This window comes from Psittacula echo (assembly GCF_963264785.1).
Source record: "Psittacula echo genome assembly, chromosome: Z".
Taxonomy (NCBI): domain Eukaryota; kingdom Metazoa; phylum Chordata; class Aves; order Psittaciformes; family Psittacidae; genus Psittacula; species Psittacula echo.
In genome coordinates, this window is record NC_137742.1 from 93,788,582 (window position 1) to 93,808,433 (window position 19,852).

Consider the following 19,852-nt stretch of genomic DNA (forward strand, 5'->3'; position numbering starts at 1 on the left):
CTGTTTCACGCAATTGTTGTCCAGCATTCACATTCACCTAGAAACAGTTTTGTTTCCAAGGGTAAATAGAAGATCTGTTAATAATTGAGTAACTTAGCTGTATACTTACTCTGAGTTTTGATAAACTTCTACTGAGATATTAAGTCCTTCCAATTCCTCCTTTAAGATCTGCAGGTCTGAGTTTACAAAACTCAGTTCCAGTAGTACCTGCTCTCTTACTTTGTTATTGGTGGTTGCTCTGCAGGAAGAAAGAAACATAATTCCTTTTTTTTGCTAAGGAAAAGGTTTTGTGCCTAAGCTCAGTTGAGCCCCTTCCTGGCATTCTCAGCATTTTTAAGATTATTTCTTTTTATCTGCTTAACAGATGTTATAAGACCAAGAACTTCAGAATTTATTAGGTTTTTCTGTCAAGAGAAAGCACAGGATATTTTCCAGATAACAGCATGCAGATACATAAAAGTTTTTCTATGTGCAAAAGGTTTCTTAGTGCGATTAGGGTGTCAGGCTCATTTTCAGATACATTAATACTAAAGCATCTTAAACAGAATCACTATCCTATTTTTCAGATTATGTGATATTTTCATAGAAGATGACACGAGGGTGGAGGTAGGGGGGAGTCAGGAGATATTTTTACAAAACGTACTTCCCCGCTTCATATATTGAATTATGAACTGAATTATAAATTGAAGCAAGTTGAGACTTCTCATCATACGAATACAAGGAAACAACTTTCTCACAAAACTGTTACTACAGAATGTTTTAGAACCAAAAATACCGGTAGAAAGATATTTCTTTTTAATGCAATACAACTCTCTGTAGTTTTATTTTGTCAGATTCAAATAGGATTTTATTTTTTTGTTTCCTTTGCCATTTATACATTTACATGACAACATTTTGAACTGTTAGCACATTGGTTATTGGTATCTAGCAACCCAGAGCACTTTTGTGATTTCTTACTTGTGTATTTCAGGATATTATTTCACTATTTCTAGCATGATTCTCCATACAATATTACTGCTTTCAAGAGTATTAAACCGTTATCTATAGCCACAGGTATGAATTTAAGACAAAAGGTCTTGATCCATACCCAGGCTTAAGATATTGTACCCCTATATTAGACAGTACAAAGCATTAGACCATAACAAATTTAAAATAAGCTTGCAGCATTTTACATTTACCTTTAAGATAAAACTCACATTCATAAATATTTATGAACAAGCCTCTCATACATCCAGCCTCCACTGGAACAATCCTTCAATTTTACAGACCACCTCGGTGAAGAACTAGTTATTCCAAGGCTAAAATTGTAAACTTGTACTTCATATTATAAATCTGTGTAATATGTCAGTTTTCTATGCTGTACCTTATTGAATACATGAGATTGCTTTAATTAAGCAATGTTAACATCTGTGGCCTGCATAAGCCAAACTGGACACAAATACACAGTGGACTGAAGCTAGAGGCATCACCATAGAGGTAGCTGCGCAATCTCAGCATTTAAGTATGGTGCTAAGGCCTCATGTTTGGTCTAGCTTATCATCCTCCACAGGATGGATTCTAATATTTTTTCAGAAACCCCAGTATTCCATCCAGATGAACTTCTCTAATATGACTATATTGTTCTCTACATCAATGCCAGTTTAGAGTTTATTTGATTACCCTTCCATGTTTTTTGCACTGCAGACATACTTTGTAAGGACAAACAGCAAAAGACAGCAACAGGGGCAATGTGATATCCTCAAGATCCACATAAGCCTACTCTGAATTCCCTTTTAACTCAGAAATTCCAGACAGAAGACAATGAAAAGGAGAGGGTGACTTTCAGAAGTTCTAACAACAAAAGTATTTGTGCTAGATGGATCATTTATTTCAAGCCTAGCATTTACTTTCAGCCAAAAAGTAAAGAAACCTGCATTTCCAGTTTTTCCTTAAATCCTATTGCAGGAGGCTCCTTGTGAGCAGCAATCAGTTTGCTTCTTTTAGCACTTGAAAAGCAAATAGAATCTGAAAACATAAAGCTTGTTTATTTAGGCTTTTCCTTAGAAGCCTGTAAATACGTCTAGTCATGTGAACTATCTAGTGGTCGGGTTACTTTTAAAATTGCTTCTTTCAAAGAACTAGTGAGCTTTAACAGTATAAATTAATTTAGATTAATTAATAGCTTAGATCTATCCAGCTTAGAGTAAGTCTGATCCTCTGCTCTCCAAACAGGCTCAGTTCCAGTTTTGCCAATAGCAACTTCAGTATTTCGCAGCCAAATTTTAGGACATCTTTAAGTTGGATGTTAGCGTAATCAGTGTTCACATTAGATATTAGTCATCTCTTTAGCCTTTCCAAAACACTCCTGAGCTGACATGCAGAAATATCTACTGAATATACAGTGTTCAATTTCAAAAGCACATATAAGAATTTTGCTGGATAGCAGAAGACCCAAAGTCTTATTCCTTAAGTCAATGACCAGAAAACAAAGCAAAATTAAATCAGAGGCTAGACCTACGCAAGCTTTGGGCCCATTGCCTTTCTTGCCAAGACTGGAGATAAAAGCAGGCAACAGGCAAAGGTGATTGCCTATCAATTAATGGCAAGTTTAAGAACAGCGAATTTATCCAAGTATTTTCATTTCTCTATGGGAAGTATATTGATTAGGTTTTTGTTCTTGGAGTCCTGTTGTTGCTCAAGCTGCAGAGAAGTAGACACTATAGGAGATTACTGGAGATTTTCAGGTTTTCTGTGTAACAGAGAGATAGACTGTTGGAAAGCTACAGTTCTATTTGCTAAGCAGTTAATCACAGGGTAGAAGACAGGGTCAACATAAGGCTATTCCTATGGGGACAGCCACTTAAGAAACTATATCTTAAATGTATATATATATAAATTGGTGTACAAAATATAATAGATGAAGGGCAAAGTCTTTTCCAGTTACCTCAAACTGTAGGAGAATTTGGTGGCAACTGTAACGCAGCTCAAATAAGACATGTGCTACCCTGCTACTCCTGTATCACTACTACACAGAATAAATATGGCAACTGATAGTCCTTTCCACCATGGATCACAAATCTGAAGGATCTTGAAAAAAGCAACAGCATAGCAACAATACCTTCATTTGATTTAAAGTGTAAAAAGGAGTCATCACAATATTTAGGAAGATTCGCTTGCCATTATCACTAGCAATAAAGCTTATCAAACAGAGCAACACAAGACAGTCTAACTTCAGTTCACTTGCTACAACACAGCAGCTTTGGAAGTGTACTTCATAGCAGGTGACGACTCCACAGAGGTACAGCATTAAAAAAACTTAAGGGAGATTTACAAAGCATCCAGCAGTAATTTATGCAGCAGTTAGGCAGAATGGGAAAAACCAATAGCTAAGAGACTTAAATAAATAATATTGCTCTGGCAAGAGACGTAGGAAGTCATGACACATACCTTAAAAGGTTTTCAGCACCAGCTCTCATTCTTACTGCTTTTAAGATCTGTTGGTTTAGGACAGCTCTTTGATTTTGCAGTTTGCTTCGTCCAGTCTCAGCAAGAGGATTACATCCCTAGAATTAAGGAAACACTTCTTTTTTTTTGTTGCTGTTGAAAGAGACTGAAAAGGGAGGAAGGCTAAATTTGAAGGAACATAAATAGCATGGGTTCTGTATGGATACAAATTAACTAGATACAAATTAATGAGATTGACATCAATGATGAATGACTGACAATGTGTCTTTTCTCAAACTTGGTCATTAAAAGCAAAAGGCACACCATGACCAAAGTATTTGACATTAAAATCCAGGCAGAAAATATTTGTTTTAAAGCTTATGTACATGTGTGAGCCAGCCTGTTCTCCCCTAAATGTTTTTTGAAGTTATTTATCAATGATAACCACATTTGACAGAGCATTATTAAGTTTTTACGGGTTTCACAGAAACAGTATCTGGCCAGGCAGTAACTCCAGTCAAAGTGTCTGCTTAACCTTTGCAAAATATCAGAGTTCCACACTGGGATATATACAGACTTGAAATACCACTCTATCAAGACCAAGCTTTCGTGGCACCCGTGCTCACAGTCTCAAGAACCTTCCTAAGGATCTCTGCTCTTGTTTCTTCTGGTGCTCAGACCTTCAGTACCCCTCCTTCACTGTGTTCCTCTCTTTACATCTCTGCTTATCTGGACAGCTCTTCTTCACACCCAGGAAATGCTCTTGGATCTTGAGGCCTACCCTGACACAACCCAACAGCACCAAAAATGTAAAATATGAGCATTTAGAAGTCATTTCATCTGTACATTCTCAGAGTGCCAGATGGAATGATTCATCTGCCCAGTAGTTTTTCTTGTTACCTGTTGTCCAAACAAATATTATATATTGATTGCTTAGTATCAAGTAAGATGGGAAATGGAATGCTATGATATGGAGTAAGATAAAATGAGATATGGAGTAACGGAGTTTGGCAGGGTAAGATTATGATTACACCTTCAGACACTCATCAGATTAAGCCCGTAAAGTAAAGCATAACTCCCAGAATTCACAGGAATGCTCCTGTGTATTTGCATACCTTACACAAGCACAAGACTCAGACCGGAACCTGTGTTTGAGCAGGACTGAGCCATTGTATTCTGATGAGCACTGATAAGCTGAAACTGTTATGGATGAATAGGACAGCATGTTTGTCATTGAAACATGACCGTCACACCTTTCTTAAATAGAAGTTTAATTTCCACTTTTTTACCTTTTATATCTCACCTCCTCCCCACTTTAGAGTCTCAAATATCTTTGAATACCATTTATAGCCAGCACTTCCTTGCAGCCTTAACTACTGATTCCGAAGCTAATAAGACCCCTCTGTTTTAACGCTTACCCTTAAAGTGTGTCCTTTTGAGTGGCCTGGTTGGGTATCGTTACAAAACTTGTCAGGGTCCTACTGGATTGTGCATTACACAATTAGAAGGCTCAGATCTGTCCAATACAGTTCTTCCCTCAAGTACTCCAGCCACTAAATTATGCACTATTTTGGACTTCTCCCTCTTAGTTTTGACTCAAAAAAATTGAGTTTTTATATAACAGCATTTAGAAGTCTCTCAACAAGCCCTAATTATAAGTGGCCAGGCAATGGCATACCAGCACAACAAAACCTAGTATTTAAATAGAGCACGGAGTTATCATAATCTACTCAAAGTTCAGTTCTTATTTGGGTTGGCAAGTGAAAGCAAGTTGACTTGACAACAGAGAAAAGATTGGATCAATCCAGATTACACTAGTTCAACTAGAAAGCACATAGCCCAATATTGTTAATTTGAATTTTTGGGTTAAAAGTTATAAATAGGTAAAATCACAGGTTTGTGCTCACATATTCAACAGCACCATTTGCCAGACAACTTGAAAAAGCATGCCACATTATGTTACTCTTAGTGCAGAAGTGTTTCTGGATTGAAAGACCAGTTGCAGCAGAAGCTAAAACTTGGGTGCAGAGTATATTCTCTTTCTGTTGAGAAAGCACTGGCAGCAGGCACAATGCATAGAAGGTGAAGCTCTTACTGGAGAGGACATGCACATGTAGCAAACTCGTTCATTCATCTCAGACTAAAAGTAGTCCTTTAACTAAAAAAATATTTTATGCTCCTTTACCCATACACAAAGACAGAAGCAAGGCAAACTTAAAGGTACAACATGGTCTTATATCCACAAGTTGCTTCCTGCTCTCAGCCTGCTTCCTTTTCCAGCCTGCCATTGTTTTTCCTCCTTTGTTTTTAATTCACTTTGTGCTATATAATCTTTCTGTTCTACTGGTATTCAAAGTCTTCTCTCCTTCCATTCTACCTGTGCCATTTTCATTTGAACATCAACAATTATCTCCTCTTGGTGCTTGCATTCAGCTTGAATACTTGATCCTCATCTTGAGCCTGTCACCTCTACATCCCTGTACAGGTCCGTGATGCTTTCTTCCAACTTCTTTCTCAACCTCTGAATCCTAGCATCCTTCCTAAAAATATCTTTGACTTGCCCTGGTCTTCATTTTCTCTATAAAGCTGCAGCTTCTTTCCAGAACTCCGTTTCCTTCCTGTGGGCTAAAAAAGTTCCATGACATCATTCAAATACTTCTTTACAGCTCTACTTCCGTGAAACTTGCAGGAAGATGGATTGCTTGATTCCCAAGCCCATGAAGCTCAGCAGAAGTAGTGTGTTTATTTCAGTAGACCTTTGACCAAGCTCCAGCCCAGAAATCAAACAAGTTCACAATGCACAATGTGTTAAGGCCATTGCAAATGTGCAGCAATCTTAAACTCTGCAAAGAGAAAAAGTGGCAGAGATGTTTCCTGGCATTTTGGGACAAGTCACTAATCACTGCATGAAGCTTTAATGCAAAGCTTTAATGCAAGGCAGTGACAGACTGAGGTATCCTTGTCCCCTCCAGTGTGCCTGCAAGTGCTGCACTTCTGTCTCCTGGATGAAAGGCTTCTTGTGGACAGACTCTCTTCAGGACAGGCTCACCTGCTGTAAGCACACACCTCCCTTTTACTTCTCAAGGCCTGTAGGGAACTCGTTCTTTACATTTTGGAAAAACATTGTTTACATCTCCTGCACAGGGACGGGGACACTCAGCTAATCTCTGTTCATTTGCAGGCCTAAAGTCTTTATTGTAATCAGGCTGCCAGAAAACTGAAGAAATCCTGCATAGAGGACAGTGAAAATAACCAGTATTTGCAAAAAGGAATGGGAAATACAAAATCTGGGGAAGATTTCCCCTTGTGTAAAGCACATATTCTCTGTACTAATAAGTTATTTAGCAGACACATTGAACAAAGTGCTTAATTTTGCTTTCCTCCATGTAGAAGATCCCTTTCCCGAACAGCATTTCTTTACATGTGGACAGTCCCAAGAACTGAGTGTTAATGTTCAGTTCATTACCATATCTGGCAGCCAAACTTCCCAGCTGTTTCCACACCTACTGTTTTATTCTTGTCAACAGGAAGCTAGATGCTTCATTTAATTATTGTTTATTTCTTTGCTCAGCCAAGACTATTTGGAAAGTGAATCTGATTGTATCCTGGCTTATACGCTACAAGTAAAATCATGAATTAAATAGTTAAAAAGGAATAGTTATTTCTAAAGCAGTTGGAAAAATTACCAAGAGTGGAGTATGATTTAAGATTTCATTTCATGCATTTGGGGATTGTGTGAAAAGTAAATTGAGCAACTTTTCTAGGAAGACAATTCAAATAGTCAACTCAGCTATCACTTTTACAGCATTTTTTCTCCCCTCAGAGCACAGCTGCACTTCATGAAGAAGTGTTGAAAGTGCTCAAATATTATTATCCTTAGCTCCTGAGCCAAATAAAAGCTTTTTCAAACCTAAGGTTCAGTTAGCTAGTTATTTCATTTCTTCCTGCTTGGTTGAAAAGCAATGCTGAACTGCAGAATCGGGAAGCTCACCTCAGAGGGTGGTGAGGCACTGGAATGGGTTGCCCAGGGAGGTTGTGAATGCTCCATCCTTGGCGGTGTTCAAGGCCAGGTTGGATGAGGCCTTGGGTGGCATGGTTTAGTGTGAGGTGTCCCTGCCAGTGGCAGGGGGGTTGGAACTAGATGATCTTAAGGTCCTTTCCAACCCTAACTATTCTATGATTCTATGTCACTATCAGAGGCAAGTCTTGCACAGGAGTTACAGATTTTTGCCATACATTATTTATATATCTAGTAAGGTAACATCCTGAAACAGATACTCATGTTAGAACTACATGCAGAGCTTTGGTGGCAGGATATCCCACTGGGGTTTATTATTAAGTTTATAAACATCATCCCACACACACTTATTTGGCCAACAGTTGTATTATGAGTGCCTGTGGGATCCCAGCATGATGCTGTCAATGTCAGGACAAGCACTGCCAGCTCAGCAGCAGGAGCTCAAGCAGAGCTAGGAAATGGCTGACTGTTCAGGACTCACATGGGATTGAGGAGGAAGATTTCATTCTACAGCTTACATGAGGACAAAGTTGGGAGCTAAGCAATCCTGTAGCCAGCTAGCCCAGGTTGGCTATGGACAGACAGCATCTTGCCTCTGCACAAGGCCCCAGTGCTTATCTCTTATCTGAAGGAGCTTTCAAATCCTCCGCAGTTTAAGGGGTATAGGCAGCATCTTCATTTTTTTCCAACTTTAGGCCTTAAGAAATTGCCTGCCACAGAGGGCAGACAGCTGTCAGAAGTATGGGTCCCAAATAAAGCAACAGTTGTATTTAATTTGGATGCCAGGAAGTTCTTTCTTCAAGACAAAAGTATTTTTTAGTATCAGAAATCCAATTGTAAAGGACACAAAAACCTTGACTGTTTGCCAAACAATGAGTAATCGCAGTAAGCATTTGAAATTAACATAAATATGAGTTACGAAGTAGTGGTTTGAACTCTTACGATGAGCCACACACTGTCTGAAGGTGACACAGAGTTGAAACTGGGTGTGCCTTCTTACTTAAAATAAAGCATTCCTTTCTAGCCAGCACAACCTGTGCTGCCCGTCAAGCACAGCAGTGTACACAAATGGCCATATCCTCCAGACAGTTAAATGTGTGTGCAACTTCACTTAATGCACACAACTTCTTTGTCTGCAACAGCGGTCGTAGTAAACAACATGATTCACACCAGTATTTCTAGAACTGATCCCAAGCCCTGCTAAATTATTATATTTATTTCCATTCTTGCACTACTATAATTAAAGTTTCTCTTGTCATGTTTCTACCAGTTCAATTTTTAAAATTTTAGCTAAATATTTCAAGTTTTTCAAGAGTAGTTGTTTTATCCAAGTTAAAAAAGGCAGGGGGAAGGGGGAGACCTGGTCTTCCAGAGCCTGGCCTACTTGTGCCATGAACAAGTATTTCACAGTTCTAAGTGCCTGGCCCCAAAGATTAGTACAAATTCTAGAACTAGTTATTGTATTAAATTCCATGTACATATTTTCTAGACAATATTGCATCTTGTCACACTGCTCACTAAGCAAAATGAAAATCAGCACTCCGTCACAGATGTCTGTCTCTTGACCAACCAAGTTTCAAATGATTCTCAGTTTCACCCAAAGGCCTACTTTCAGTCTTAGGGTTTACGAGTTTGTACATGATGAGTGGATATGGCATGATGGGGGGATGAATCATCGCTGCGTTGTTTCTGTCCCATCAGACAAGGGTAGAGAGAACAACTAGGCAAATAAATATTCCTGTGTCTATGCTAATGCTGATGGTTGCCTGGCTACCAGTGACTGAGAAGAACCGCATGAGCTGAACCATGGTGGAAGCACAGGTGCAGCAGGTTGCTAAACTGACACACCAACCACAGTTAGGGGGGGAAGCCCTGCAGATGAAACCCCAAAAGCTAAGGAGGGGAAGGAGAGAGTTAATTATGGGAGTGCTGATTCACATGCTGGTTACCATACCTATCATCATTTTCAGCCTGGTGCTTCATATATGGAACTACTTGTGTTCTGTTTTTAGCCTTTTCCCTTGACACAGTGGACTAATATATACAGTATTTCTTTCTGAATCATCAGCTTGGTCTATATGATAAGTATCTAGCCTCTCCACTGGAACCAAAGCTTTAAGAGAAAAGAAAAATCAGCATTTTCATTAAACTGATCAGAATCTTAATATTCCTGAAGCTAGCTGGCCTGTTCCTCTCCTTCTACATAGCACAGTGGACAGAACAAACAAACTGGAGACAAGACGCTTGCTGCTGTACCAGCAGATGCTTGGAGAGCTACAGAAAGGGCAACCTTGAGTAGTGAACTATGGCTTTTTCTTATCATTTATTGCAACTTCCTGACTAATGAGAGAATTTATGGAGTTACAGTATGCGTAAGGTGTTACAAAGCAGTAAACCAAGACAGGAAAGATACAGTAGAAAGAACTTGCTACATCTATCTTCCTCGGTTCCCTCCTACCCAACCAGTCATCTCTATGTGCTCCCCCAAACCCAAAACCACAGGGCAGGCATAGTCCTACTAAAAGATCACCACACAAGCATTGGATCCTGTGACTAGATGAGTACTACTTTATAAACATCCTGAGTTCTGTATATTGATGTGTTTTGGTGATATTTGTGAAAACTCACTCTTTGTGCTGTAATGAAAACGGAAAAGAAATAAAGAAAAAAAAAGGAAATACAACTTGAAAGAGAGATCTGTTTCTCCCACACGAACTCAAAAGCAACTAAAAAAACCAGTAAGAGGTCTGAGAGGCCAAGCAATCCACAGAACCATGACAGGCTTAAAGAATAACTTCCCCAAGGGTGGGAGAAACATCTCGCATAAGCCAAGTGGCACACAAGGACAGACCTGCTTTAATTACTGTTGGTCTGTTAAAAATGCTTCCTGTCTAAATGCCTCACTCTACTTTTGAAACAAATTGCTCTTATCATTAGTTTTGTTATTATTTTCTGCTGACCACAAACTCTCTCATAGGGAAGAAAGAGTGGGGCAGAGTTTGGATGGATATGCAGGATATGCATGGTTGATTCACCAGTTGCTGCCAGTAACAGAGAAAGAATGTGGAACTCTGCACAGAGGAGGTCAAGGCAGGAGGCTGACGTCCAAGAGCACTTGCACCACCCAGGAGTATGGGTACAGTTTGCCCTGGCAATGTACCACAACATATATTGAACTATATGCATGTGATGGCTGGGATAAACAGAACAGTAGCAGAACCAGTTCCCTGCTATGTTATCTTCCCAGAAAGCAAAAGGTTAATAGAAGTTCCATCTTCTTTTTGATGGAAATTAAGGTGCTGCTTCCACTTTGCCATATCCTCTTCAGAACACCGGCAAGAATTTTGTTGTTGTTTGTTTTGTTTTTAAAAGTAAAATCCTCACAAGCTCGGTTGCAGCTAACCAAATTGGTTTGGAGGGGAAATGTAAAGGGAAAGGAATGGGGGCAACATTGGCAGAGTGACATATACCCTGTGTGGCTGCACAGGTATATTTCTGAAAACTAGATACTGAAAAAAAAAAAAAAAAAATAATCTGAGCCAGCTCAAAGCATCTTCCAAGTTTTTAAGGAAAATCTAGTTTTACCTATATAAATTTACTTCTATAATTTCATTTTAATTTTACCTATATAAGCTAGACGGGCCTTTGCCACAGGGGGAAAAAGGAGATAATGGACAGAGATGGGGTAAGGGAAAGAGGAAAAGCTCTCTACAAAGCAGCTCTGATCTTGTTGGAAGGAAGTGGAGAGAGGGAGTCTGAGGAATGGTGCAAATGGGCACTGCACACAGTAGCTGCCATCCATCACACCCCAGACTCACCTAGCAGAGTCAGAGCAAGCCTGTCTTTCTAGTGTGGCAACAGAAGTCAAAGCAGGAAATGGGACTGGGCATGTGTTTCCCCATTTCTGGTCATGGCCCTTTACACAGTCAGTCATAGTTTTACAGGGCCTTCTCTCCAGAAAAGATAAAAAAAGGGCGCTAAACAAGAATTAAGTAAATGAGTTGGTTTACAGATTGCATCTTGGGGATACTGAGGGTTGCTTTCTGGCATGCTGTATTTAAGACTCCAAAAAACACCCAAAAGGGCACTGCACAAACTGTGAGCATACTTCACACAGTAATTCATTCCTCCAAACAAACCACCAACAGCCTAAACCAAATGGCTATTGTATGAACTGCTCAGTTTTACTCAATTATAAAATGTCACTGTGGACAACATTCTTAAAAATGATGGAGGTCAACCTCATTGTGTATATAGTGCTTGGAAGCCCTTTGGTGAGCAGGGCTGATCAAAGCAATTGTTTTCACCTTGCTCCACAGCTTACAGAAAAAAAAAGGTCAATTAAGTAAATGTCTTTTGATCTAAAAGCATGACGACTAGCTTTGGAAATTGATGTGATTTTGCACCAGCAAAACTGGTAGACCAACCCTGAAATCCTTTCAGGAAAGCAAGAAGTAGTGCGATTTTAAAAAGGGAAAGGGATACAAAGGAACTTGGAGAACAGGGAGATCCATGGATGCATACAGACAGCTCAATCACTGCTTTCAGTTACATGAAACCACCTAGCATGCCATTCAGGTGAACATGTAAGGCCTAAAAGTACTACGTTCAAAGCATCTCCTTGGCTTCACAGCTTGTATCCACTCAAGATTCCTGGAGTGGGACTGCTTTAGGTTTTGGTTGCCTTTCCTCTCCCCTTCTCCTAGAACTACTGAGTCAGAAAGAAAGCTCTGATCTTTGAGACCATTCAGCTAATGTATAACAAGGAATACTGGTTTCCTGCTTACATCTAACTTCTAGGGACAGAAGGCTTTAAGCATCTAGCCTGATATGAGGTGTACAACTTTATTAAAGACACTTATAAGCTGGATGAACCATTCAAAGATCTTAGTGAACAGATGCAAGAACGTTCCACTGCAACACTGCCTCACCCAGATTTAATCATATTCCTATTTTCTACTCCTTTAAGACTTAATTCAAAAGTGGGAAAACCAGAAATTACTGTTCATGATGAGGTATAAAATTGATCTTAAAACACTGAACTCCTGACCAGGACGGGGGACTTACACTGATGCTGTTTCCAGTGAAATTAACCCTCACATACAACAATTTAATTGAAAACAAACTCAGTCCCAGACAACTCAAGTCTGACTGCAGGAAGCACATCTTGATGATGAAACTTCAGTCAGTCCCCATCAGTAAAAACAAACAGGTGGAAGAGCTGACTTATCTAACTTAATGAACTTGACAACTGCATGAAAAGTCAACTTTTTTACTAACATGCCTCCAGGCAGCCTAGGAGCATCCTGTACTATAAAAACCAGAGCTGTAAAAACTCTAAATAATTACAACTTTGCCACATTTTATGATTTCCTGCTGTGGACTACTAGAAATCAGGAACTACTCAACAAATATTATACTCAAACGAAGAAACGAGACAAGATTTGGGGAAAGTTTTGCTTCAGCCTCTAGTTACATACCAGTACCAAGGCCTTGCAGCATGGCTAGCACAGGTAAAACTTGGCTCTTTTCAGCTGTGAACAGTTCCTCTGCTAAAGAGCAGTATCGTTGCTTAAGCTCCTGGAAGCTGATGAATTTGCTGAATACAGGGGTCCAAAATCCAAACAGCCTGTAAGGAAGGCCGCAGAGAAAAGCATCTGTGCCTCCCTACTGTGTGATCCAGGTCGTGGCTGAAGTACACTGTAGGGATGGGTATCTTTGCTTTGAGCAGCAACAACTCGATGTATGGGAGTTTTGGGGCTTTGGGTTGTTGTTTGGTTTGGGTTTTTTCCCCTCCATAGGGTAAGCAGTCTATGGTCTCAGACCCACAATATACATCCCCGCGTGTACCCACACCCCTATTTGAAGCCCACCAACAACTGCAGGTGGAGAGCTGCAAGGGACGGCTGACTCCAAGCTCCCGAAAGCAGCGCTCATTGTCCTTCACCCCCGATGAAGTTCACAGCAGCCCAGAGGCTACCGGACAAGAGACACTTCATTGTAATTACCTTGTGCTGAAAGAGCTCAGGTGCAGGTTATGGCATGAGCCGCCCACTAAGTCTGAAAAGTAATTAGGGCAGATGTTCATTAAAAACTTCCTAACGAGTCTGTTAATTTCGTTGCCTTACTCCACCAAACTTTCTTACAGGTACACAAGGCAATTTACTAGACAGCGAGCGAGGAGCAAACAGGGAAGAGAGCAGGGAAAGAAGAGAGAAGCTGCCAAGGGGAATTTCACCCATTTTGTGGAGATACGAGTGCTCCTGTCCCGCGGAGCGAAGCCCAGCACCAGAGGATCGCGCCGCCGGCTGCCGCCTGGGACCCCGGGGACCGTCCTGTCCGTCTAGTGCCCTACTCCAAGCGCGGCAGAGCGCTCAGCCAGAGCACAGGCGTCCACGTTCTGCCGCCGCGGGACGGGGCTCTCGATTCTCCATCAACAGAATGCAGTAGCGATAGAGGGACACGAGACCGCCAACCCCGGAGTGCCCGTCCCGGCACGCAGTCCCCCGCGCATCCCACCTTCCGAAAGTAGCCGTCCTCCGCCGGCTCGGCCGGCTGGCAGCCGCAAGACGGCAGGGCGTCTGTCATCTCGGGGCGGGCGAGCCCTCCCTCCGCTATCGCTGCCAGACGAGCACTACTGCGGGCAGCCGCGACCCTGCGGGAAATGCCAGCGCTGCCCCACGGCACCGCCCGGCTCCACCCCTGTGGCGGCGGGGAGGAGCTGCCCGCCCCGCCCCGCAGCGTTGTCCGCTCCGCCGCACTGGGGCGGCCCCGGTGAGGTCTGTGCAGGGATCACGGGTCCGCTGGCCGTAGAAGTCCCGCGGCCGGGCGGTCCAGGTGCCCCTCGTCCAGAGACGGGCGATGCTGGGATCTGACTGGAAGTGCAGCCCTGTGCCCCGCTGCGCCCTCCCCGGCCCGCCGGCTGCGCTTCGGAGCCCATCTAGCCGCCCATCTAGCCGCCCCGAAGGGAACGCTCGCCTTTGCCTGCTTCCCTGCGTCCTCCCCGTGCTGCTATGCCTGGCGACAGCCCCCGGGGTGGGACCCCAGTCTCATTGGTGTCACAGCCAGCTTCCCCGTCGGGGAGCCAAGGTTTCCCGGTGGCGGCCCCTCACCCCGCGCTCGTTCATCCGAGGGGGGGTGCCCCCCCAACACCGGGGCAGGGGGGGAGCATTATGGGCCGGTGCCCGAAGCCGGCACGGTCATGTCCTAGGCACCTCAGCCTCCCGTCTGGGGGAGGGCAGGAGCACGGCTGACACCGGTCGCAGAGCTCAGGGGAGCTGGAAAGGCTTTGGCCTTGGCCCCTGATAGGAGCAGCAGTATCTCGGTGAGAAGCACGACTACCCCCGGCTCCGGGAAACTGCTGTGGGCTCAACCTCAGCACTGTGAAAATCTGCAGAGTTTGCACTGGAAACCTCCCGTCTTTGAAATACACCATTGTGTAACCGTTTTCACGGATGTTATTGGACACTTCGGTAAGAAAATTGTCAATATTGGTTCCTATTACTAGCCAGGCCTAACCACCAGAGTTATGCAGGTATTTTGAAGATTCAATACAGCAAAACAATATTGCCAAACTTGTCTTCTATCCCCCTCCTTCCCTTTTTTCATCTTTCTTAGAACTATGGCATAGTTGTGTCAGGAAAAGATCTGCAGAGACAAAGTTTCTTTATCAAAGGAAAAATATCTTTTCAATTACACCCTCAACTGAAATTTGCTTTGAAAACACTGATGTCTCCAGAGTTAGGCAGCACAGTCCAGTTAAACTGTGCCTGCTGACTGGTTTTAAGGAAGAAGACTAGAGCCAGCACCTCAGAATCAGATCTCCTGCTGCCTCTTTGTTCACACTCACCCTGGTATTTTTTCCCTCTTTTTAATAGTTCTAAAAGTGCTGAATAAATGTATCCAATTATATGTTGAATAGAAATAGGTAAAAGTGGGAAAATAGTTCAACTTCCTTCAATTTCTATTTAAAGGGTGTAAAAATATTTTATTTTTTACAAAAAAAATTTATTTTTTACAGTTAGAAAATGTATTTACCTGCTAAATTAAAAATTATTGAAAAACTGAAATCTTGCAAACCAGTGTATACTGCAATGCAATACATATAAGTACATTAATATAAATGAGAGATAAATAGCAATTTGCCAGCATAGGCCATGCTGGTATGATCTGGCAATTAAAACAGTATTAGTGTGACCATCCTGGGAATTTGCACTGCTTTTGCTGGGTTTTCTTAAAACAGACTCCATTGAAAGGCTCAAATAAAGTCACAAGAGTCTGTAGCCAGGCCAAAGGGTCAGAAAGGCATCACCACGAGAGGCTATTACCATGGTCATGTGTAAAAGATGAATTTGCAGATGTTTCTGCACAGTACAATACTAAAGATAACTTTAAAAATGTCTTGTTGACAAAACGCAGCCTTTTTGTTGTTGCTGGTGGGTTCTCTGAATAAAACAGCAGTGATACACACAGCAAGTTTATACAGCAAACTCAGCCCTGAATCCATGGTATCTTTATACTCTGCCTTCCCCTTGATGGGATAAAGGTACTTCCTTGTGACTGTGTGAGGACTGATACCAGATTTCTGAATTCTGAAGTCATTGCAAGTATTGTCTGCATGTGGTGAATGTGCTTTGCTGCAAAAGGCCCACGTGGATTATGTGGTCTCAGTAGCTAGGGCTGAGCTGCATAATGATGGGGTAGGAGTGCTCCCTGACCCTGGAATGTAAATTGCAGCTTGGAACATTCCACAACCTGATTTACCCTCAGAGTAACATGTCCCCACTCTTCTCACCAGTTGGTTAAATGTCTTGTCTCAGAAGCTCTCGGTTGCTACTAGAATTCCTAAACAGAGGTGAGTGCATACCACAAACTTTCTCAGTTTCTCATAATTACATTACTCAGAAGGTTTGGATTGCTGCATTGTAAAGACTGAGTAATAACAGGCTAGGAATCTGGACATATGTACTCAGAAAAAGGGGCATATAGCTGCAGATGTTGGTCGATACTTATGTTTAATGTTATGAAAGAGTAAATACAGTGATCTGGCCCACTGGACATGGCGCTATGTCTGAAAGAGCATCAAAAGCTCAAGAATTTGCATCCAAAGAATTTCTGTATGTTGTGCCTAAAGCATTGAGACTGAAAGCAATAAGTCTTATCTCTGCATCATCAAACCTCCCTCTGGTTACAAAACTGGCTCTACCTGGCTTTGTGCATCTTCGCAGATAAACCAGCCAGGTGATCCCAGCAATGGCCAGCTGAAAACAGGCACTGAAAGGCAGAGATTGAATTGTCTCAGATTTTATCCCAGGATAGGAAAGGTAAGAGGGACCAGAAGTTGGACACATGACAATATATGTGGTACATATGTACCTGTGCACATTATGTGCCATATTTCTGTTATGTTTGTATCACACCACTTGCTTAGTCAATCCTGTCCTTCCTATCTTGAAAACACTATGTGAATATATGCAATCCCATCTTCAGTCTTCTCTTTGGCCACTAGGAAACAGTCTCAATTTGGGAAATTAATTTCCTGTCTGTTGATGCACTGTTACGTACAGAATAGGAATCTGCTTTGATTTAGTAAGGGCAGGTGCTGCTCTCTTGAAAGAGAATGTTTCCTTTTTGTGATTTTACAGCCCTTGCAGCTATAAACACGTAACAAGTGCCTCAAAGAGCTTTTGTCCCAGAGACACCCAGGCTTATCAGCACAAGCACTTACAATGCTGCTGTATGAAAGGAGAAGTTTCTCAGGGTAGGCTCTTGATTTCTGAACCTGACACACAGTTACATATTTCTCCTCCTATTGCTGGTGGCTTTGAATATTAAACTTCTGTTCTGGGCAGAAAGACAAAAAGATTTTGTCAGTAACCCTGACAGCCTGTAACTTTATGGTCAATTAATTACATTGCATCAACTTACTCCAGTTAGTATCACACTTTATTTCTGAAGACTGCAGTTCTTAATGAGCTAATGTCTGTCTACTCTAGGGAAGTTTTAGGTGAGCAGACAGGAAAAGGATCATTGGTTGATTCTTCCCCCTCCCCCCCCAACCCTTTCCAAATATGTATTGGAGGAGGGGGTACGGGGAGGACGGGAAGAGATTTAGAATGGCAAAGATTATTCTAATGGGAGCACCATAACAATAGTGATGAGAATCTGCTTTGAGACTGTTACAAGTTTACAAGATGTAGATTTTCAGGTTAGAAAAGTTTGAGAGTAAAGAATGGGTAAGTGTTCTCAGAAACAGAAGTAGTTTTATGACAGGTGAATCGAAAGTGACCAGACAGGAACTGCAAGTAAGAAATGCCAGTAGAAGGTTTCCTTATTAACCTTATTAACTGCAGCTTTATCTTCACTGATGAATAAAATAAACCTATATCGTATTGAACAGTTAATCTGCTTCGCCTATTCGACTGTGAGAACATACTGTAAACACGACATTGCAGTTTCAGTGGGAATTTAGAATGTAAGGCAAAGGATGGGCAAAACCATCATTCCTTTTCTCAGATAAGATATTCAGTGGAGATCCATAGACAACGGTCTGTATACTTAAGGACAATACTAATTATCTTTTTTTCCTTCTCATTGTTTAAAAAAACCTGAAAGCACTTTGTAGCAGCTAAAAAAATGCATTAGAGGCTGTACTTCGTGTGTCTGTTTCATCAACTGATACAGTGGCTGTATGTTGGCAGGAAGAATAACTGGAAATATTCCCATTGAACACAAGATAAATTAGAGGTGAAGTAGTTTGCTCTGTTTTGAAAAATAAAAAGGTAATATATTTTTTATATTTCCTGTACTTACGTTTTCCTTTTTTTCATTAACATGTTTTTAACAGCCCTGTAAATGAATAATAAATTTTTGCTTCCTTCTTTTCTATCTCGATTATGCTGCCTTCAGACTGAAGTTCCAGTAACCCACATAGCTTTAATCAACAAGAAGTTATCGATTTGAACAAATGGCTTAAAGAATATAATAACGGATATAGGAAGACACTTCTATGGTTGACCTTCTCAATGAACTAATTCAAAACCAAACGTTGAAAATGTATTGGAAAACCAAAGCCTGAAGTCCATCTCTGGCTTAAGAGTTCAGTCTCAACCTTAAATCTACTGGCAAGAATTTGAGCTTTCATTCAAAAATGTCGATTTTTATTGTACATGCAAACTATCTGAACCTATTAATATTTTAGTTTCACTGCAACTATCAAAAGACATTGTAATTACTGTTTTATTTAACAGCTAGGATTAGCCAATTGTCACCTAATTTAACAGTTGTAAACAAGAGAGAGTTTACCATGGTGAAGAAAATACCACTGGGATACAAAAGCAATTCTAATCTGATAAAAATGACCCCGACTCTTATAACAGGTCAGACACTCAAAAGATTTTCCGTTAACATTGTGTGAAAAAGCTTTATTTAAGCCTTTGTGTTAAAATCACATAGAACTGACTATTCAGGAACAATTATTTCCAAAGCAAAGAGAAACAGCAACTGTGCTAACAACTCATTTTGCCACTGTAGTTTCTAGCTAACGGCTTGCTAATTAGTACTGATGAGAAAAGATAATGCAGGTAGATAAATGTCTGTGCCTTCTACTTTATTGTTTTTAAGTGAATTAGAGATCTAAAGTAAACAGAGTATTCCCTATTTGCATGGGACAGCAAGTAAGTATTTCCTGCGGAAACCTGAAACCACATGAAACTCCGGTAGTTTCACTCTGAAAGAAGCCAGTCTTGTGTATACAAACGTAAGTACTGGATTAGGGAATAGCTACTAAACTTGCAGAAGCCTTATCTGTTAGGGCAGGAGTATCTCAAGACAAGTTTTGACTTATTTTCAAGGTTTTCAAGATCCTTGTGATACTCGCTTACAAAAGCTGTGGATTGATAGACTCTTCAGCACAAACTGAAGGGCTACTTTTTGTCTGGGTTTGCAGTCCTTTGGGGTTTTGGTTTTAATACGTATAATATATTGTGCTTGTAGTGAGTCTCATTAAGGTAAAATGTAAGCTTGAGAAATTAATCAAAATACAAGCTTCTCAGGGATAACACTGGGAATTAAATCCAATTTTTGATCAGTTGGCTCTTACCAGTGAATACTTCCTGGTTCTCATGTAGTCTTTGTATAGAATATATTCAGTTGTATGTTCCCTTTGTGACACCAGACTCCCCAGAGCAGTGCAGAGACACCTGGAAGCACAGCGGAACAAGGCTCTTCTGGTACAAGTTTGGGGCAGGCTTCTCCACCGGTACCTGTGCACGGCCTGTTTGAACAGCTCATAAAACAATGCTGTTAGACAAACTTTGCCATGTATCGGCTAAAGCTTGTAATTCAATTAAATCCGCACCTCCCTTGGTCATATTGATCCAAGGTGGAGTTTGCTTTACCCCTGAATTTAGA

At 41.2% G+C, this 19,852-nt stretch overlaps 1 protein-coding gene across 1 annotated transcript in view; it reads right to left on the bottom strand.

Moving 5' to 3' along the window:
* RHPN2 (rhophilin Rho GTPase binding protein 2) overlaps positions 1 to 14,029 on the bottom strand; it is a gene marked incomplete at both ends in the record, with an annotated part of 28,691 nt that extends 14,662 nt beyond the window's left edge. Inside the window, 3 exons of the mRNA XM_080636778.1 lie at positions 110 to 238; positions 3,427 to 3,542; positions 13,961 to 14,029. Coding sequence (XP_080492904.1) covers positions 110 to 238; positions 3,427 to 3,542; positions 13,961 to 14,029 — 314 coding nt within the window. The remainder of the gene's footprint in view (positions 1 to 109; positions 239 to 3,426; positions 3,543 to 13,960) is intronic.
* Between the last annotated feature and the right edge of the window lie 5,823 nt (positions 14,030 to 19,852).